Consider the following 20853-nt stretch of genomic DNA (forward strand, 5'->3'; position numbering starts at 1 on the left):
TTCAGTTTTATTAAAAATAATTTTTTTTAATGAAAAAAAAACAGAAATTCCTTCGGACAAAAAAAACAACGTTCAGTCGTTTGATATAAGAACTTTAAATTAAGAATTGAGAAATAGAGGGAAAATATTTAAGAAAAATAAAAAAAATTGTTATTAAAAAAAGAGCGCTTCATCCCTTTTCTGACAGAAGAAAACCTTGCAAGGGAATCCACTGAGGGTATTTAACTTTCAAACATATCAGTCAGAAAAGAAAAAACAAGAAATCATCAATTTAATAAGAAATGTAATGAGCAAACAGTGAAAGAAAAACCTTACCGAAGAATATTAGTAAAAAAAAAGCCAAAAAACATAAACGCTATAAGACAGATGAAAGTGTTGATGTACTTCTTAAAACAACTCCAAAATTCTAGACTATTCTAAAAGATTATCAATTGCTAGAAGATGTGTACGTATAATTAGATTAATTATTATTTTAGTAGATTTTAAAAATTTTACACTAGAGATTTCTTAAGAACTGCGAATACTATAACTAATACTACTACAATGATTTTTACAGCAAAAGACTAAATACTATTCTAATTGTAAGAGACGTTGTCCTTGCTACAATTATTTATGAGTAAAGTTCCAATCAAATAAAAAAATGCACTTATTACCGGAGGTTGCTCATTACTATTGCCATGACTCAGAAACACAAAATGAGAGCTCGTTAATAACGTTGCATTTCATTCAAGCAAAATCTTAACAAAACAAAATATTGCATGTAGATACGCATAATTAGTCCGTAATGAGATACCAAATACTCAAAGTGAAATTTCAGCGTAACCCTAAAATTAGCATAGAAATTTGTACTTTAATAACATACCTAGAGACAAAACGATAATTAAAACCATGTGCACGTGCCTCTGAATCACTTCTTGGTGGCGTATCGACATTAAATTAATAGACAATAGTTACATAAACTCGAAGGCTTCATACGAATGTGGATATTTGAAAGCTCTTACATTTAAAAAGTGTGAATATATACACGTGTACAACATAAAAAAATGATGTTGTTGAATGGTATTTTGAATAAATCGTCGATAATGAGTACATAAGTTAGATACCCACTAACGAAATGTCGCTTCTAAAACTCACTGAAGCGTTACACCGCTGTAATACCGTACTCGCTGAAAAATTCCCAAACTAGTTCGTAAAAGATATGCATAGAAAGCGCTCTGTCATATTTTTTCCTCAACCCTGATAATCACACTATTACATGGGTAACAGAGTACAATTACTCAATTCAGATCAAAATATATCATGTTGAAATTATGTAGGGAATTGCGTTAGACTCTTTTTTTACATTTTGTGTTGAAATAAAATTGCGCCTAAAAAAGGACCTTCATGTAAGAAAATGTTCCAATTGCATGCGATTACCAGAATTTGGAAAAGACACGCATAATTGCCATTAAAAGACTACGTCTACACATTCCTGGCACAATTTCTTCCCACATAATAAATTCAAACAATACCGAGTAGTTGGAATGGGGTTATAGTGGTACTTTTCTGTAATTTTATATGTCCACTTTATCGACCCGTTCAATATCGTTTGTTCACTCTTGTGTAACAAATCCATAGTCAACCAACAATGATATAAATACGTAACTGCTATTGGAGTAGAGATATAATCATATATTTTTGGTTTTCAAATAATTGAAAGGAGCCCTTGCTCTAGTTTAGGGGTACAGTGGGGCAGATACAGACTATAAAATCTGCACAAAGCAACTAGCTAACCATTCGAAGTTCACAATCACAACGAATAAACCAATATCAAAATGTTCAAATTAGTGAGTGATGACTATTGAAGTTAACAACAACTAACTTTTTTTTTTCAGGTCGTTCTTGCTATGCTCGTCTGCGCTGCCAGCGCTGGAATTATTGGTGGATACGGCCATGGTGCCGTCGTAGCTGCCCCCGTCGCCGTGGCTCATGCTCCTCTTGCTACTTCTTACCAAAATTCTAACCAAATCAGTCTTCACCCTACTGCTGTTGTAGCTACTCATGCTGTTGCTGCTCCAGTAGCCGTTGCTCATGCTCCTGTTGCTGTTGCTCATGGTCCAGTTCTTGGACTTGGTCTTGGACATGGATACCTTCATTAGGCCCTACATAGTGAAGAGATGAGCAGCGTTATGCAAATTTATTTATTATTTTGAGTCAGCATCTGAATAAATTTATTTATTAGTCTATTTGCTCTTTAATTTAATTTAAAACAAAAGTGAAGAAATAGTGTGTTATAACTCTATCGATACTATAACATTATATTAGAACAATGCAAAACTTGATCTTTATGTAGACGAATGACTCCATTAGTAAAAACATTTTGCAGTTTTATTGCACATGTAGAAAATACTTTCTTCACATCAACGATGCAACTAGAATATTAACCACTGTTAGATACGAATGCAACACCTCCTCATTGCATAATTTTCCATAACTGCATAATATTTAAATCGGAAATGTTCTGGTATTTCCTTGTAGATGTAACCAGCAAACATTTTTCCAGTCATCATCATATTATGTGTTATAATAAAATAAGCAGCTACATATTTTAAAAGATTAGATAGAAAATCGAATAGAAAAATCAAATGACTGGAGACAACGATATAATATACAGGGTCCTGCAACACTTGTGTCCACCCCCAAAATCGTCTTTAATTTTAAAGTTACAATTTTGAAAATGTGCATACGTTCATAGTTGACAGAGCTCTAGAAGCTGACGCAAAAATTTGTTTTTTTATCACGGATTTGTTGGCGTCGCGACGCCTAAGAAGTATAATTTTTAGCGATTTTTGAGTTTTTGCGGAAATATTCGCGAATTCAATTTTTTTTCAATATAACTGTGAAAGAAATATCTCAGTTTTTATTTTAAATCAAATGCAAATTGTGTTTAAAATTTGCGAAAAAAACGTTGTTTCATCAAGTTAGTTTTCAAAATTCTGACAGCGCAGTGGCAAACTACGTTCACACCAAAATTTCACAAGTCACTTCATTCTATCTTATAAAGGTTAATTTTGATTAACACGGGCATGTTGCACTTTATGGACACCAGAAATCGTTAATTAACATCGACAAAGCGACAATTTCACCATGCAAGACTTTTGTTACAATCTAAAGCGAGCCAAAGGATAGATGTCATTTGTGACACAAGATGCTGACAGATGGATGTGAACGTAGTTCCCAACTTTGACGTAATGAAATTGGAAACTAACTTGATAAAACAGCATTTTTTTCTCAAATTTTGAAGACAATTTGCATTGAATCTAAAATAACAACTGAGATATTTTTAACACATTTATATTGAAAAAAAATTAAATTAGGGATTGATATCACAAACCCTCACAATTAATTAAAAATTACATTTTTGAGGCGTCGCAACGCCACAACTATTAGTGATAAAAAACAAATTTTTGCGTCAGCTTCTAGAGCTTTGACAACTATGAGCGTATACAAATTTTCAAAACTTTATCTTTATAATTAAAGACGATTTTAGGGGTGGACACAAGTGTTGCCGGACCCTGTATATCTAGTAGAAACAAAAAATGAAAATTGTGATATAAAGTTCTAACATAAACGAAGACAAATACCCCAACATAACAACAGACAAACGTGTACCTAAAGAAATAAACAAAATTTTAAAAATTTCGACGTGATGGATGCTTATCGGAAAAATTCAGGTACTTATCTACAATTAAAAAAGGCTGAGACTTGTTTAACATAGTGTTGAAAGCAGCAGTAAAACGAAGCAAAATACATATTTCATACACTTGGTCTAGTAGCATAAAAAACATACCCAAAAATGTGGTTCTTCTTCCGGTGCCAAAAAAATTGTTCGCAAGACATTAGAAGTATCTTCAGAATTGCCACTCGAAGAGGTTCCTTGTTTCGCAAAATATTTCAGTACTTTTAAATTAGATTACGTTTTAGTCTCTAATTGAAACTGCTAAATTCAAAGTAAATCAGCTGTTAAACTTTGTTGTCCGCTTCTGCAAGTTTGAAGGTAATGTAACGGAAACCAGTTATCAATCATAAAGCGAAACTCGTCCGAAAATTTCTGATTTACCACGGCCAGTTTCTGTTCTTTGTCTTATTTTGCGCTCTGAATCAGAACCTGTTTTTTTACAGGCAGCACGTTTTAAATAAACCTAGAATTGATTTTTCCAACTAAGTAACAAACTTTTTTTTTTAAGTAGGTATAACTCTGTATGTTTGTAAGATACAAAGTTGAGCTATGGAAATCTTTTTGCCGCTTAGTAATAAAATGTTCTAAAGGGCTTCAATGAAGTCTGTGCTCCAGTTTTATTAACTTATACCTTATTGTTCTTTGATTTCACAATAATTTCTTCATTAACTTCTTTTTCTGCAGACGCAGTGTTTCGAAGTTACAAAAAGGCAAAACCAAAATGAACATTTTTAACTAAATGTAATATTACAACTTTATCGATATTTGAACGTATTGACTTCAACAGGTGATCGTATAAGTTTTAATTTTTTTACTTTACTATCCATACTGAGATAAAATAAGTGTTTAATGAATTTTCATGTATATAAAATTACAGTTTATTCATTGTCACTGTTTTCTTAAAACAAAACAAGAAAACTGTTGTGATCTATAAAAAAATACGAGCCAATGAAATTAGATACAATTTATAACAAGGATCAATCCACCACTGTCCTTTTACATAGCAACTATTTCAAATATGAAACACTGTTAACTTGAATAACAACAAAAATTAATAATCTCGGTCAAGTAAATATCTTGTTACCATTGCAAATTTTAAATAATGACTCTTTATTTTCTTACATGGTAGTATCTATTGGTATCTACCATAGAGTTTATAATTCATTATTAATTAAAATTTTCATCAGGTTTACTAGCGCTTGGTGTTTATTGAAACAAAGTCATGCTCATATGGTAATTACAAGAAAATAATTAAACTGGATTAGGGTGAATAGTGGGATTTGACTAGTATATAACCGCTTCATGATTCTTGGAAATTATTCAGTTTGCCTTGTTCAAACAAACTAAAATCAAAATGTTTAAACTTGTAAGTAGAAAATCTCCTATTTTCCCAAAACATTTACCACTGTTATCAATTTTAGGCCCTTCTCGCCGCTGTGGTCTGCGTGGCCAACGCCGGAATCATCTCTACAGGTCTTGGAGTTGGAGGTGTCGCCGTGGCTCATGCTCCTCTTGCTACTTCTTATCAAAACAACAACCAAATTAGTTTGCATCCAACTGCTGTTGTTGCTCACGCCCCTGTTGCTGTAGCCCATGCTCCCATTGCTGTAGCTCATGCTCCAATTGCTGTAGCCCATGCTCCTGTTGCGGTCGGTGTTGGTGTTGGAAGTCTTGGAGGTCTTGGAGGTCTTGGAGGTCTTGGGGGACTTGGAGGTCTTGGAGGATACGGAGGAATTGGAGGATATGGAGGATACGGAAGAATTGGAGGCTTAGGCCTTGGTTATAAAGGCATCTAAAGTCATCACTTGACTGAAGAATGAACGAACAACGTAGTTTTAAGCGATAAAATTATTTATTCTGTTGGTTTTATCAAAATAAATATGCAAAAATATCTGTTTTTTTCATTTAGGTACCCACTTAAATATGAAAAAAATATCTATTGTTTTTGAGGTAAGTAATTGTTTGTGTAATTTGAAGGTGATCTTTATGATCTTTGTGAAATAATAAGACTGCACGCAATTCCTAACATACGCCACATTCTAAACATTCTGATATGTTTATTATTTAACATTTATAATTAGTAGAACAGATGGTATCAGATGATTTATTGCTTTGAAAATACATACATATGTATAAACAAACTGATTGTCAATTTTAGTTTTTTATTAAAATATTATCACGTACCATCATATTGTAATTTGCAACAATTTTCATAAAATTACACCTACAATGGATTTCCCATTTATGTAAAAAAATATTTTAAATAACACATTTGCTAGACAGGTGAGAATTTTTCGCAATTTACCGCAACAGAAATTACCGCATTTTATTAAAAGAACAATTGAAGATATGCATCTAACAACACTTACCTTGTCGCTAAACTATTAAGAAAAAACGTTATAAATGAGTCTTTCCGAACGGTAAATATCTCTCTTATCTCATATTCATAATCTTGACCATGATCACTTTACATTGAAATATTATATTATGACGGAAAATTCATTTGAACTTTCTAATGTATAACTAATAATAACAAAATTATGGTAATTGTAACTAGTAATTATAATTACTTAAAAACATAGGAATTATTTAGGTGTTCTTTAGTGAGAGTTATTATGCAAGTATTTTATAATCAATCTGAGTTTATTTTTAAGTAAAACATTTGTTCAATTGAGAAATTTAGTACGATTTTTTATAATATAATATTTTTTTACATGCCTAGTTGTCAATAAGGAGATTAATTCTGTGCAAAACAACTTGAAACTGTCGTAGGCGTAACTAAACTAGAACAAGATATTTGTCTTCTGACCATTGAAATCCATTAATTAAAATGAAGTAATGTTAAATTTACAGCCAAAGTGTTTTATTATATAATAAATTAGCTTTAAATTCAATTAAATGAAAATATTTGAATAAAAAACTTATTTAATTAGTAATAAACTAAATGTAAAAATTCCGATTTTATGTTATATTTGTTCTTCTCTTAGCGTAGAATCAATTCTCAATCAAAATATTCGAACGAACTTGGTATTTTTGATTAAATTTTAATAAATTACTAGAGGAACGCCCCTAATTAAATTTTCGATACTAAAGTGACCATAAAGTCCACTAAATCATCGCTAACCTAGCAACAATCGAATGAAAGTGAAACGGGGTCCTTGTTACATCATAACCCTGACCCAGAACATTCTGCAACTTAGGGTCTAGTCCTCCCAAGATTCACTATAAAAGCAGTTCCAGCAGCCCCAATCATCATTCGATTTCATACACCGAACACAAAAACAATCAAAATGTTCAAATTCGTAAGTGTAAAGTGAAAAAAAAAGTGTAACAGTGATTTCAATTCTTTTCCTACAGGTCGTCGCTCTTTCCCTCTTGGCCGTCGCTAAAGCCGGTAACCTCGGTTTGGCCTATTCTTCCCCAATTGTAGCCGCCGCCCCCATTGCCCACGTTGCCCACGTCGCCGCCCCCGTCGCCGTCAAAACCGCCGTCCCAGTCGCCACCTCCTACCAAAACACCCTCAAAGTGAGTTTTTTAAACTGAATTTTAAATTGCTTCCATCTATGAGCGAAAGTTGTCAACTAAACCAATGCTCTCAATTATTGTTACAGATCTCTAGAACTGCCGTACCCGTTGTTGCTGCTGCCCCCGTCGTTAAAACCGTAGCTGCCGCCCCAGCTTTGTCCTACGCCGCCGCTCCAGCTTTCGGCTACGCTCACGCCGCTCCCGCTTTGGGATACGCTCACGCCGCTCCCGCTTTGGGTTACGCCGCTGCCCCAGCTTTGGGTTACGCTCATGCCGCCCCAGCTTTGGGTTACGCTCATGCCGCTCCAGCTTTGGGTTATGCTCATGCCGGCCCTGCTTTGGGTTATGGCGGTCTTGCCCATTTCTAAGAAGTTCCCTAAATGTAATTTAAATTAATTTATTCCTTCCTTCTTTCCAATGAAACTTTGTACATATTTATTTTGATACCTCGAAATAAATCACAGAAATAAAAAAGAGTTTTATTAATTTAATTGCAATTAATAGGTGCAAGCCTTTTGCATTTTTTACTGGTCTACGACAAAAATATTTCAGTTCAATCTTAGCGAATTGCGAATCAAAATTGTGTGTAAGTTCCTATTTTTATTTATACCATTTTGAAGATGTTCAAAAATTGAATATTTTAAAGACCTTATAAGATAGATTTTTTATTAGAGAATTATTGTCAAAAACTGAAATAATATGTTAATGAAAGTTAACTACAATATTTTTTCAAAAATCGTCTTCATCAAGTTATCCGCAGTAAAATTGAATTTACTGTAAAGACCGTCCTAACTCTCAACTTTAAGTGTAAAAAATTTCACAAAAATTCCATATAAAACTCGTAGGTTAAATGTCTTACTGTGCCGAGTATTTTAAACAATCTCCTATCCAGAATTGTTGCATTTTCCTAACTTTTAAGTAAATAACTATTGATGCAAAATTATTCATATTCTAGCATTTATCTTTAAGTACATTTCAAATAACTATGATATACGTCTTGGAATATAATTACTAATTGTACAGATAAAAATAAATATACATTTCTAAAATTAACAATAAAAGATAAAAACAAAAATGTTATCAATGACTCAATTTAAAAAAAAATGATTACAATACAATTATAGCCAGATCTTTTTCTTTAATACAAGTGCAAGCGTTCTGAGACACCTGTAGGTATAACTACATATTTATAAATGTATTCCTTGACAGTGACTTTAATAAATTTTGGTTCACTGGTTTCAAAAAATTACAAGAGTTTCACAAACTAAACTTATTCTTAAAATTAAAATATGTGAAAGGACTGAAATGTAATCATTGACCTATTTCGATACACACATGAAAATTAATCCCAATATCATCTTTCATCTAATCCACACCATTTCTCATATCATTCAGTATATAAAACCGCCCAATTCGCACCTACCATTATCAGTCAACAACCACCACAGCTTCTAATATGTTGAAAATCGTAGTATTGTTTTCTTCAATCGCCTGTGCCGTAGCCAAGCCAGGTCTTCTCCACGGCGCCGTTGCAGCCCCTGTCGCTGTCGCAGCTCCCGCTGTCATCGCCCCAACGGCCGTCAGTCACCAAACAAGACACGACATTATTCACCCTGGAGCTATCACAGTCAGTACAGTTCATGCAGCTCCTGTAGTTGCTGCTGCTCCTGTTGTAGCTGCTGCGCCAGCTGTAAGAATCGCAAGTGCTGCAACTTCCAGACTTGATGTACGTCAACCAGTAGTGGCTACAGGACTCGTAGGTCACGGTTTGGGTGGAGGAGTTGGATTAGGATTGGGTCTCGGCGGGGCAGGATTGGGAGGAATAGGACTTGGAGGAGGAGTAGGATATGGAGGTGCAGGATTGGGAGGAGTAGGATATGGAGGTGCAGGATTGGGAGGAGTAGGATACGGAGGTGCAGAACTCGGAGGAGTTGGATTAGTGGGACTTGGAGGTCATGGATACGGAAAATAATGAATTGATGAATTTGTAAAGAGATTTTGAAGTACCTATTTTTCTTACAACGATTAAATTTTCCACAATATTTTTTTTGTATTTCTCTTTCTTTAGCACTGCTTTAAAATTGTTAACAGAATGTCACTAATTGTAAAAAAAATATGGAAAAAACTTTTTTTTTTGTCTTCTTTTCCACAAAATTGAAATTATTATTCTTGCGAATTAAAAAAAAATGTACTTACATTAAATTCGAAGGTGAACTTCTTGTCCTGACATATTATTCAGATTTAAATTAGTGCGTATATTCAAAAATGAAGATATTTTAGATATGTACATAGGTGGATACTATTTTTATTACAGTCAAATATTCTGGTATGTTAATAATAATTTACTAAAATATCACATCAAGGTAAACTAAAAATTGTTACCAAATAGAATGAGATGTTTTTATCTGCACTGGAGTCTTAATTAGTGTTTATACCCACATTAACTTACCGTGAATAACCCCTTCATCAAGATCTAAAAGAGAAAGGAAAGTATGTATAAAAAAAACTCTTGCATAGTTTGTACCTTTATTGGCTTATGCAAAAATGAAACACATGAGTCGGATGCTTAGTATGATTACAACAGTGAAAATACATTTTGTATCATTATAAATATCTATTTACACATTCTGCTTCTTTACCATAGTTTACCATCCATGTCCATATCCATAATGTCCAAGCCCATATCCATATCCCAGTCCATAATCATGCTCATGTCCCACCGAATATCCCGACACAAGAGGTGAGTGTAATCCACCATATTCGACATGAGCAGGATAAGCGTAAGAAAGAGGACTGGCTACGACAGTTTTCGCGACAATAGGAGCATGATATGCGGTAAGAAGTGGTTTGCTATGCACGTCAATCCTGGATGAGTAACTGGTGGCTGCAGGCAGAGCATATCCTCCAAGGTATCCAGGAGCGGGGGCAGAAACAGCAACCGCTAACACTGCAGACAACACCACCAACTTGAACATTTTTAGGTCTGTGAAGTCAACTTGGATGACAGAATAACAAATCCACGAAAAATCCACGTTTATATAGAAGAAAAAGTACGAAATCCATCCCCTCTTGGATTGTGCTATTGCAATACAAAGACCTTTATTGTGAGAAAATAAGTAAAATATGGTCACGCGTCGCTGGTGACCGCCAAAATATAAGTATATGGAACGAAATTTCTAATTATGAGATTATTAACGTTTTGTAACTGCTTTGTTTAAATATTATAAACATAAATACACTGTGTAACTGTTACATGATTCGACTTGAAAATCACACGTTATAAAAATTAATTAGCAAGTTTGAAATATGCACAAATGGTGTAAAGTTATGGAAATTATTGGTGTAGGTACAAATGTGTATTTTTCAGAAAACTTTATAGTTTTACTCTACTTTTTTGTTGCAGTGACAGTTCACGTACCTTACATTTTGCCTTATTGAAAAAATAGTAAAGAAATATTTGCTTCATTCTCAACTGAGAGAAAGAAAAACAGTGTTGACCCTGTTAAGACTTCTGTGGCAAAGCGTCTTTTCTTTGATTCATTCAAGGTTAATTCAACAATACTGCGACCAGAAAAACGTCTTGTTATGTTGTAACTTGGAAGAATTTAATTTCATTTAGTCTTTGTATAACTTACACTTAATGAACCATTATTGAATTACGACATTGTTAATTTTGTAACCTTATCAAGGCAAGTTGAGAACGGAAATAATTAGAGTAGGCAACAGGTTGTGTTAATGTCCATCGTTACTGCTAAATTTCCGGTTACGATGAGCGATAAGATTCACAAGTTTATATGTTATATTAACAAGTAATTATTGTGGCTAAGTGCTTGTAAAAAAGTACAAAATCAAAATTAATTATTAAATAATTTTATTTGTCATCAAGTTAATACAATTTGTAATTTATTTACCAACTATGTTCAGCTGCTGCGTAAGGAGCAGAGTAAGTCAAAGGAACATGATGTGCAGCATAAGTCAAAGGAGCATGATGAGCATAAGCTACTGGAGCAACAGCAACAGTAGGATGATGGAAATCAACACGAGATTGGTGAGTAACAGCAGCAGAATAAGTAAGAGGAGCGGCTACTACTTTGTGTACAATGGGAGCGGCTACAACTTTCTTAACAATTGGGGTGGCAATCACTTTCTTGACGATTGGGGCAGTGTAGGTGGCAATAAGAGGTTTGCTGATAACGTCGGTTCTGAATTGGTGGCTTACAGCAGCAGGAGCGGTGTATTCAAAACCACTGGGTTTAGCAGCAGCGATGGCGAAAACGGCAGACAAAACTACGAACTTGAACATGGTGATTTAGACTTGTGTTGTTCTGTCTTCAAAATGACAAAAGAATGCTGGTTGAGGTGTAAATTTGAGTTTTTATAGGACAAATGTTAAAGTGACTGGGGGAAATTGTGTCTTAGGGCTAAAAACGAAGTTGGGTTTCTTTAATTGTTTTATCATTACCTAAAAAAATTTCGAAGTGAGTGTTGTGTTTCCAGTTTTAATAAATCCTCGATATAGATACTAATAAAATTTTCTAGTAAATTCTTACGCGTCCACTTTATAATATCACATGGGAAATACATACATAAATAAAATGTACGAAGAAAAGATTTAGAAGAGAAAATCAGATAGAAGTCCTTCAATAAGTTTAATCAATGTGATTATTATTCAATTATCGCCATAAGTTTTTTTTAATGATATTTTTGAACGGAACATTCACTGTTTACTTTCAAGTTTATTTGAGTACTGATCGATATCTTACAAATTAGACTAGCAAAAAAATCAAATGTAATTACAAGGATACTCGTACTGCAAATACAATTTAAAATTTCTGGTTTTATTAAATGATAAGATGTTGCATCTACTATATTTTATCTATCTGACTGACATGGCCATATTTGCAATGATTTATTTTTCAACAGATTTGTAGCTAGGTCGAAAATAACGTTGTGGAACTAATTTGCAGCATATGTAATATTATCAATTATTTTTAGTAAATAGCATTTGTTTTTTAGCATTGAACAACATTTGCGAAAAGAGAAGTGCAAGTAGGTTAGAAACCATAATTTGATTTTAAATTCTCTTTAGAGAATTAGTAGTTGTAATTGATCTTTAATTTGCGTGTTTTTTGTACTCACGGGTAATCGAGGCACGGATAAATCGATCGAACACGGTTAATCCACAACACGGGTAATCCGCTCTCAGATAATCGAGATTCTACTGTATTAGTTTATTAGATTCTTACTAAATTTGCGTTTATATTTGATAACATAGTTTATATTTATTTTTAATCTTAACTTTAAGTAAGTTTTGAGCTTCATCATCAAATATGAGACAAAATAAATTTAATTTTGTTTATTTAATTAACTAATACATAATAACAAAAAAAAATTCTGAAAACTAAGTTTCAAAGTAAACGTTTATGTACACAATAAAGTAGATCTGCATGTTTATCAAAATTCTGTGTTGCGAGAGAAAATTTTCAATATTTAAACAAATTTCATTGTGGCTTGTGGAAACATTAATTTCCACAATCAAATTTGTTTAGTACAATGTAGATTTTCGATGAAATGTTTTAATGAGACTTTTATCTTGCTATAAATAAATCTCAGTAATAAGCAAATTTTATTATTTCATATTGAATACAAAGTAAAATAAATAATACCTAGAAGTATCTATTTTTGCAACATGTTGCAAAATGAACGAGTCGTAAGCCGAGTAGAAAACAAGATAAGCAAAATTTAACGATAAATATTTTAAGTGACAGTTCTAATAATAATAATTTTAAAAACACTTTTGACTAAATTTTTGACTTGTTTTGGATGCGGTTCCATCACGAAAATCTTATGTCACTGTTATGAACTAGATATAAAAGAATTTTAAAATTAAAATGACAATAGAAATGTCAACTTTACATGGCTATTGTAGTATTTTTTTTTTCTTGTAACACAAAAATTTCTTGAAAAATTCGCACCGTAAGTCGGCGCCTTAATTTATTCTTTACCTAGATGTAAATTAAAGTTGATCATTACTTAGGTATAAGCAAATTTTCATACTGGTTTCAGCATGCCAATTTTCGTCTTTTAATTAACTTTAAACGACACATTTTTATTTTTCAGAAGCCACATTTTATATTTTACGATATTTTATAAAACTTGGTTTAAAGACTATAATCTTGCATGGTTTCAGTTATAATTTTAATAAACAAAAAAGTTGTTTTCAACGTTGTTAGTTTCCTCTGTAGTTGAAATTAAAATAAAATAATATTTTTTTTGATAATTTTATTTTTATAGTCTATCTACAATACATTTTCAATAAAAAAATTACCAGCTGTGCTCCACAGCTTCATAAGGAGCCCAAGACACCGGAGCATGAGCAGCATACTCGTAGCTTACAGGAGCAGAGTAAGCAAGACTAACAATAGGTTGGCGCACTTCAACTTGAGACTGATTAATTTCATAAGCCGAGTAAGAAGCAGGAGCGCTGATCACAGCAGGAGCAGGAGCAACAACCTCTTTGACGATTGGAGTAGCCACAACTTTTCTATAAATTGGGGTAGCAACCACTTTCTTGACAATTGGAGCAGCAACCACAGCTTTTTGGACAATGGGGGCAGTGTAGGTGGACACAACTGGTTCGCTGATGACGCCGGTTCTGTATTGATGGCTCAAAGCAGGAGCGGAATATTCAAATCCGCTGGGTTTGGCGGCAGCGATGGCGAAGAGAGCAGATAACACTACTAATTTGAACATTTTGATGTTTGTTTTGGTAAATGTCTGAAACAAATGATATTGGGTGGAGAGTGTTTTTGAGTTTTTATAGGGCTGATTGACTGATTGCAGTTTTGGGACTGGAAATGAAAGTGTGGTCTTATCAGGTTTACTTAATGACTTTTATTGTGGTTTATGAAATTCTCACTTAGACGATACATTTAAAAGTAATTATTACGCTGCACATTAGATGTGGATGTACATGCATGAAGACTGGTTTGGACAATTTTGGCCGGTGCACGTGGATCAAAATTTGAATGTCTTGAACGAAGTATCAATCTAGAAGAATGCAGCGATTGCAGCGTACATTTTTATTCTAACAAACTTTAGCCATCAAAAAATGATTTTTATTTATTAAAGTCATCAAACGAATTTATACTGAAAGTAAATTAATTATAATTATAATTATGTCACTTGTTTAATGTTTTTTAACGGTTGTTACAGATTTTAAACAACGAGGTAAAACATTTTGAGTTATGCATTAATTTTCCCACAGATAGGTAATCTCTGTAAGCCTCATTCTCTTCTTTTGTCATTACTTTAACTTTGTACAGACAGATTTGACAGACAGCATTAATTGATACTTCTTGTCATTCATTACTCACTGACATTAATAGTCCGCATTATTTGTGTCAATGTTAAAATAATATAGATAGAATTTTCGGTAATTGCAGTATTGCAAGAACCTTAGGGCTGTGAATCGTACCGTTCTGTATAAAAAACAGACATTTCTAATTTTATCGGCTTTAAATGCATCAGTTATCATAATTCATTACTGACAACTTGTCAGTACTTTGATGTTTTAAACGTCAGTAATAACGAGCACAGTAATGCCCAGACTACAATCAAATTTTTGAAACGTCAGAAAAATGACATCTAAGATTTTGTGTCCCCGGCTGTATTAAAAGAATGATAATCACTCCCCCACAAAATTAACGCAAAATCGATTTACTTATTTTAAAAATGGATTAAAAATTTATTGACGGTTAATAAAAACTTAATAAAAATTTAATTTGGGGGTGTTTATGTATACTATAAGACAATACGAAAATGCAAAATAAGGAAATGCAGCAGGATTCTGCAATCCTTTTAGAACCAACAGTTTTATTAAAAAAATATGTATTTCAAAATATAAAATTTTTAAATTTTGCAATAATTTTGGAGCAATATAGTGTAATAATAACTGTCAGATTAGCATTCAGAATGTTTTCTTAAACAACCAAAAGGAAATATCAATCTTTTAATCATTGATGAGTTACGACGAAATGTCATAAATTGATTTAAAATTACGAATTTTATACAAGCAGTTTCTCGAATATCTACATCCTGCAAAACTGCAAAATTTTCAATATTGTAAAAAGTATGTGGACATACTCGTATTTGAAGTAAATCAAGAAAAATAAAACTTACCAAAAAATCTAATTAAAAAAAACAGGGTTTTACGAGAATGGCGAATGCAATACATTTCCCAAATAACTGCAGATCTGGTGAATGCGCTAAATGAACGACGCAAAAAAATTGATTTATACTAAAAGCTTGAATTCTATAAAATGTATCCATTTTCTTGTAGACTGAACTTGAAATAAAACCATTAATTTCACTGTCCTGAAACAACATTTTATGCTTGATGAACGATGAAAAATGTAAAAATACCATGACCAGCTATTCCTCTTACTAATTCTGCTTGGTCCCTACAAGAACCCACGACAAAATAAAAGTATTCTATATTAGGACCCATCTTTTTAATAAAACTACTAATCGTTAGTTCTGTTTACTATAAATTGATTAGTCATACGCAAAACTATAACAGCCTGAGCAGCATAAGCTACATGAGAAACAATAATTGAAGTTGACAACAGGTTGCAATATTGTTCATCGTTACCTACTTAATTATTTAATTAGTGTTATTAACAACGTGTAAAAAAAGGAAACCACAACTAACTCTTAAATAATTTTATTTTTTTGTCAATACATTTTTACAATTTTATTTACCAACTTTGTTCAGCTGCTTCGAACGGAGCAGCATAAGTTAAAGGCGCAGGATGAGCAGCATAAGTGAAAGGAGCAGCATGGGCAGCATAAGTTAAAGGAGTGGCATGGGCAGCATAAGCCAAAGGAGCAGAATGAGCAGTATAAGATAAAGGAGCGGCATGAGCAGCATAAGTTAAAGGAGCGGCATGAGCAGCATAAGTTAAAGGAGCAGGATGAGCGGCATAAGTTAGAGGAGCAGGATGGGCAGCATACGTTACAGGAGCTACAGCAACAGTAGGATGATGGTAATCAACTCTAGATTGGTGAGTAACACCAGCTGAGTAGGTGATTGGAGCTGCAACTACTTGTTCAACGACGGGAGCGGCGACCACTTCTTTAACAATTGGAGCAGCAACTACGGTTTTTTCCACAATGGGGGCAGCGTAGGTGGCGACAACTGGTTCGCTGATGACGTCGGTTCTGTATTGGTGGCTTACAGCAGCGGGAGCGGAATATTCGTATTCATATCCGCTAGGCTTGGCGGCTACAATGGCAAAGAGAGCACACAATACTACAAACTTGAACATTTTGGTGTTGTAGGTCTTTGTTGTGGTGTTTTGAAAATGAGGGAAACAAATGATGGCAAGTGAAGTGTGAATTCGAGTTTTTATAAGGCGGAAAATGTTGTTGGCTTGATGAAATTAAGTCCTAGGGCTAGCCCTGAAAGTGCTAATGAGTTTCTAAATAGGCACTTCCGTTGTTAATGAATTAACAATTATATTTTATTTTTTTGTGATAATTAAAACCGTTATCTTCCTTTTTAATACTGAAGTGATCTTCGCATAATCTGTTTGTTTCTCAAATATCTCATGTTTTGAATCAGTAAGTCCAACAAATAATACTTCTTTATGGTAAAAAAATCAAATTAATTTTTTAAATAATTTAATTGATCATAAGTTACAACAATTTTCAGTCCTCTCTTCACCAAGCATGGACGGCTGGAACATGATGAGCAGCATAAGCTACAGGAGCAGCAGCAAGAAGAGCTGGTTGATGATGGTAATCCACACGAGACTGATGAGAAACAGCAGCAGAATAAGCGACGGGAGCAGCAACAATAGCAGGAGCAGCAGCAACAACAGGAGCGGCAACTACAGCTTTTTGCACAATAGGAGCAGCATAGGTGGCAACAACGGGCTTGCTGATGACATCAGATCTGTATTGGTGGCTAACAGCAGCTGGTACAGCAATAGCAGGAGCGGCAACAACAGCTGAGTAACCCAACAAACCACTAGGCTTGGCGGCCACGATGGCAACGAGAGCGGACAACACCACCAATTTGAACATGTTGATTTAGGTCTGTGTTGTCTTGTCTTGTGACTGAAAACAAATGATGCTGGGTGGAGTGTCTGATGGAGTTTTTATAGGGTTGACATTGAGATGACGTACGCTAACTTGAGGAAGTTAATTCTAGGGGCTACCAATGAAAGTACGTGTTGTTTTATTTGGTTATACTTTCAATATTAACTCCGGAAACCTTGATTATGAGCTCGGATACACCTACCAATATCTAATCAGCAACAACGATTAATTAAAAGAATTCTTCGCATTTTTTAATGTCGAGATTGTGAAATTGGATGGGAGATGAACGATAAAATCAGATATTAATCCCAAATGCGCTCGTTCGGTATAATCATATGATTCAAATTTCATGGTAATCTTGTTATAATGATCTGATTTTTAAATGTAATGGTCATTTTAATGCCATGTCTCACAATGTAACATTGACAAGTGCTTATAAGTAAAACTGTCGGCTTACTAAACTGCAATAGATTTAATAAGAAATGTCTACAATTATTAAGTTCTGAAGCAACAAAGAAATCTAACTATCTGCCCAATTATAGAGATTAGATCAGGTGTTAAAATGTTTACAATTATTACATTAAATATAACCTTAACTGTCTATAACAATAATGCTTACGTCGCCGATGTTTTTATGGCACATCCTGTATGGTAAATAAAGTAACGGTGCCATTATCTCAAACGCACCAGTGTTTGTAGTAGTAGTAGTAGTAGTAAATTCCTTCCTAATCATATTCCATTATTAAACTTGTATATTCGGATTTTTTACACGTATTCATAAATTATTCAAATAGTTTAGGCATTTATGTAGATTTTCTAATTTTAATCTGTGATTACTAATACACATTTTTAGTCAGTTATCTTTGGCCAGTAGGCGTATCTAAAAATTATAATTAAAGGGTTCCGATTTTTTTAATGACGTAATTTGATATCCGAGAAAAACACGTCATTTTCGTTTTTGCTTCAAAATATTTAATACTCATTTGATCAAATCACTGATTTTACAATGTGTCACTGTTAAAACACATTTCAACACCTAATTTATATTTAAGTATCGAACGGCTTCGATAATAAAATGAGGCATTGCAGACTACACAGTGAAATCGTTACATTATATAATTGATAGGTTTCAATAGGAACCAAGCAAACATTGTTATTTACGTAACAAAATGTTTATTTTGGCTAAGATTTTTTATAACTACAATTGAATTTTTTTGTAGTGAGGTTACCAACGTAATGTTTTGAAAGAATGGGCGCGGCTAAAGGGTTATATTTAATAACCTAGCAAGGTCGCTTGTTTTAACAACTGACCAGACAACAATGGTATCGAGAAAATCGGAAAAGAACGATTCAAAATTTATAACTTTATTGTAGCTTCAAGTATGGTCCGCAGAAAAAAAATGATTTATATGTATTTGAAGGATTTATCTCTATAATTATTTAACGACTAATGGACTGATAGATCTTGAAATGTTGTTACTTTAATGAACGCTCAAATGTCAACAAACTAAATTCTTGCTAATTTTAACATCATACTTAATTTTTTCAATGGAGTTTTACAGATGTCCATCTTACAAAATAAATTATCAAAATAATGATTAATTTGATGGAATCATTGTGTTGCATTGCATTAAAATATTTCAGATTCTGAGAACTACAAATAAGGAAATGAGCCCAAAGCATGTAAGCACTCAAATTTCCAATCACAAACCAATCATTAATAACACCGTGACGGTAATAATAGCTATATCATGGCGCAATATTGCGCCTACAAGGAAATTGCCTAGTTCACCAAATCTTACATTGGATTTAAATTCCCCTTAGTCCTCCCCATCACGGTAAAAGTTTTAATAAAGTATTCAAGGTCTGGGTCTATCAAGGATCCGAACCAAATTCGCCGCACTAAATCGAATTAAAAGTCTCACACCATTTTCGTCGCTATAAAAACGTTGCGGAAAATCAAATCGGTATCAGTCAGTCTTAAGACTCGTCAACACAGACCTCAAACAAAATGTTCAAGTTGGTGGTGTTGTCTGCTCTCGTTGCCATCGTGGCCGCCAAACCTAGCGGTTTGTTGGGCTATTCTGCTATTGCTGCCCCAGCTGTATACGCCGCCCCAGCGGTGGCTCTACCTTCTGCCGTCAGTCATCAATACAGAACCGACGTCATCAGCAAGCCTGTGGTTGCTACTTATGCTGCTGCTCCTGTGGTAGCTGCTGCCCCAGCTGTATACGCCGCCGCCGCTCCTCTTGCTTATGCCGCCCCTATTGCTCACACCGCCCACTTTGCTCATGCTGCTCCATATGCTCACGCTTGGTAAAAAGAGGACTGATGCGAGAAGATAAAGAAGATCTGTTTTATTGTGGCCAAATAAATAAATTATTTTTTAAATATTTCTGACTTTTTATTAATTGATTTGTTGAATCAATCACTACTAATATTTCCGGCGTATTCAATTTTTCAGCTTGTGCAAACAAAATTTATATTTTTTTAGACAATATTCTACTATTTGTTTAAAATTTTATGTCTGCCAAAAATTAAATAACGTAAAATAAACAAAAATTCAAAGCCCATAAAATCTAACGGTGACAATATAACCAGAAAGTATTTATCCTTGACTGAAACAACGCAACACGAACTTGAACTTTTCTTATTAGATCCTAGACAATAACAGATCTTGTCATATAAATAAAACTAAATAAATATTACATAATCACCTACGTCAATAACCACATTCTAAATTTAAAAATTATGAGAAATATAAATCAAAATTAAAGCAAAAATCATACATAAGTTCATTGCTTCATTTTTCTGTCGAAAATTAAGAGATTTGTATCGCTGCTATAAAACCTGTGCTTTCGGCAAAAGATAAAATTTATCAAAAAAAAAAAAAAATAGAGCTCAACTGTAATAAATTAGCATAAAAATCATGCAACTACACAAATATGACAATGGACATGTTATGCAATTGAACAGAAATGGGTGAAAGCATAAACACATAACATGTCTGGTTACAGAGTGAGACACATTCCGTACATACAAAGAAGTTATACGATATTCGAGGACAATTGCGTGCTGAGTAAAAATTTTCTACTTCATGAAATTCTTAAGCGTTTAGCAACCAACCTTGCAGAATTTCGACATTGTTCAACCACTAAAAATCTGGGTTCATAAGTTTAAAGAGATAAAGTAATGTGGAACCTTGAGGATAATAAGACAATCATTTAAAATCTAAACGCAGAGGTATGTAACAGCTTGGATATTTAAATGTTGGAATGATAAAATATAAGTTGGGAGAAAATCGAAACCTTGACCTTTGTGCTAAAACTGATTTTCATAAATTCATAAATTTTGCTTTTTTGGTATTTTAGATAAAAACTAAAATGTTGCTAGATGTCACAAATATACCTGAAATTGACAAAATCTTAAATTTAAATTTTTGAAGTAAGTGCTAGTTTGAGATAAAAAGCTGTTTTGCCTTTTGGAGCTCATTATAAATTTTGCTT

The 20853-nt window shown here is 33.5% G+C and overlaps 10 protein-coding genes across 10 annotated transcripts; 5 read left to right on the forward strand and 5 right to left on the reverse strand.

Annotated features, from left to right (window-relative positions):
* The first annotated feature begins 95 nt into the window (after window positions 1-95).
* On the forward strand, window positions 96-2155 carry LOC148178455 (uncharacterized). The gene is made up of 2 exons (XM_088030258.1): window positions 96-1826; window positions 1875-2155. The coding sequence occupies exons 1-2, from the start codon at window positions 1815-1817 to the stop codon at window positions 2136-2138; spliced, it is 276 nt and encodes a 91-aa protein (XP_087886384.1). The 5' UTR covers window positions 96-1814; the 3' UTR covers window positions 2139-2155.
* A 2898-nt stretch (window positions 2156-5053) lies between these two features.
* Window positions 5054-5534, forward strand: LOC148178456 (uncharacterized). Its single transcript, XM_088030914.1, has 2 exons — window positions 5054-5084; window positions 5140-5534. Exons 1-2 carry the CDS (start codon window positions 5073-5075, stop codon window positions 5512-5514), a joined length of 387 nt encoding a protein of 128 aa, XP_087887040.1. The 5' UTR covers window positions 5054-5072; the 3' UTR covers window positions 5515-5534.
* A 1402-nt stretch (window positions 5535-6936) lies between these two features.
* On the forward strand, window positions 6937-7711 carry LOC148178457 (uncharacterized). The gene is made up of 3 exons (XM_088030691.1): window positions 6937-7020; window positions 7076-7243; window positions 7330-7711. The coding sequence occupies exons 1-3, from the start codon at window positions 7009-7011 to the stop codon at window positions 7609-7611; spliced, it is 462 nt and encodes a 153-aa protein (XP_087886817.1). The 5' UTR covers window positions 6937-7008; the 3' UTR covers window positions 7612-7711.
* Window positions 7712-8684: 973 nt separating this feature from the next.
* Window positions 8685-9329, forward strand: LOC148178458 (uncharacterized). The gene has a single exon (XM_088030902.1). It carries the CDS (start codon window positions 8700-8702, stop codon window positions 9213-9215), a length of 516 nt encoding a protein of 171 aa, XP_087887028.1. The 5' UTR covers window positions 8685-8699; the 3' UTR covers window positions 9216-9329.
* Window positions 9330-9888: 559 nt separating this feature from the next.
* On the reverse strand, window positions 9889-10233 carry LOC148178459 (uncharacterized). The gene has a single exon (XM_088029419.1). It carries the CDS (start codon window positions 10216-10218, stop codon window positions 9889-9891), a length of 330 nt encoding a protein of 109 aa, XP_087885545.1. The 5' UTR covers window positions 10219-10233.
* Window positions 10234-11150: 917 nt separating this feature from the next.
* Window positions 11151-11546, reverse strand: LOC148178460 (uncharacterized). The gene has a single exon (XM_088031167.1). The coding sequence runs from the start codon at window positions 11544-11546 to the stop codon at window positions 11151-11153; it is 396 nt and encodes a 131-aa protein (XP_087887293.1).
* Window positions 11547-13567: 2021 nt separating this feature from the next.
* LOC148178461 (uncharacterized) lies at window positions 13568-15491 on the reverse strand. The gene is made up of 3 exons (XM_088030930.1): window positions 15425-15491; window positions 13838-14020; window positions 13568-13756 (listed from the first exon to the last, which is right to left on the reverse strand). The coding sequence occupies exons 2-3, from the start codon at window positions 13994-13996 to the stop codon at window positions 13568-13570; spliced, it is 348 nt and encodes a 115-aa protein (XP_087887056.1). The 5' UTR covers window positions 13997-14020; window positions 15425-15491.
* Window positions 15492-16002: 511 nt separating this feature from the next.
* On the reverse strand, window positions 16003-16572 carry LOC148178462 (uncharacterized). The gene has a single exon (XM_088029420.1). The coding sequence runs from the start codon at window positions 16570-16572 to the stop codon at window positions 16003-16005; it is 570 nt and encodes a 189-aa protein (XP_087885546.1).
* A 394-nt stretch (window positions 16573-16966) lies between these two features.
* LOC148178463 (uncharacterized) lies at window positions 16967-17376 on the reverse strand. Its single transcript, XM_088030090.1, has one exon. It carries the CDS (start codon window positions 17330-17332, stop codon window positions 16967-16969), a length of 366 nt encoding a protein of 121 aa, XP_087886216.1. The 5' UTR covers window positions 17333-17376.
* Window positions 17377-19058: 1682 nt separating this feature from the next.
* LOC148178464 (uncharacterized) lies at window positions 19059-20069 on the forward strand. The gene has a single exon (XM_088050925.1). The coding sequence runs from the start codon at window positions 19359-19361 to the stop codon at window positions 19665-19667; it is 309 nt and encodes a 102-aa protein (XP_087907051.1). The 5' UTR covers window positions 19059-19358; the 3' UTR covers window positions 19668-20069.
* The last annotated feature ends 784 nt before the right edge of the window (window positions 20070-20853 follow it).

Source organism: Gnatocerus cornutus, chromosome 2, assembly GCF_029298725.1.
Source record: "Gnatocerus cornutus isolate USDA-ARS CGAHR chromosome 2, icGnaCorn1.1, whole genome shotgun sequence".
Taxonomy (NCBI): Eukaryota; Metazoa; Arthropoda; class Insecta; order Coleoptera; family Tenebrionidae; genus Gnatocerus; species Gnatocerus cornutus.

Excerpts from the sequence above, each read along its gene's own strand:
- LOC148178461 (XM_088030930.1), bottom strand. The coding sequence starts at position 13,996 with ATGTTCAAATTAGTAGTGTTATCTGCTCTCTTCGCCATCGCTGCCGCC. Across the intron at positions 13,757-13,837 it reads CCCCCATTGTCCAAAAAGCT|GTTGTTGCTCCTGCTCCTGC; the intron begins GTGGTTGCTGCT and ends ATCGTCAAAGAG.
- LOC148178462 (XM_088029420.1), bottom strand. The coding sequence starts at position 16,572 with ATGTTCAAGTTTGTAGTATTGTGTGCTCTCTTTGCCATTGTAGCCGCC.
- LOC148178463 (XM_088030090.1), bottom strand. The coding sequence starts at position 17,332 with ATGTTCAAATTGGTGGTGTTGTCCGCTCTCGTTGCCATCGTGGCCGCC.
- LOC148178459 (XM_088029419.1), bottom strand. The coding sequence starts at position 10,218 with ATGTTCAAGTTGGTGGTGTTGTCTGCAGTGTTAGCGGTTGCTGTTTCT.
- LOC148178460 (XM_088031167.1), bottom strand. The coding sequence starts at position 11,546 with ATGTTCAAGTTCGTAGTTTTGTCTGCCGTTTTCGCCATCGCTGCTGCT.
- LOC148178457 (XM_088030691.1), top strand. Across the intron at positions 7,244-7,329 it reads CCTACCAAAACACCCTCAAA|ATCTCTAGAACTGCCGTACC; the intron begins GTGAGTTTTTTA and ends TTATTGTTACAG.
- LOC148178458 (XM_088030902.1), top strand. The coding sequence starts at position 8,700 with ATGTTGAAAATCGTAGTATTGTTTTCTTCAATCGCCTGTGCCGTAGCC.
- LOC148178464 (XM_088050925.1), top strand. The coding sequence starts at position 19,359 with ATGTTCAAGTTGGTGGTGTTGTCTGCTCTCGTTGCCATCGTGGCCGCC.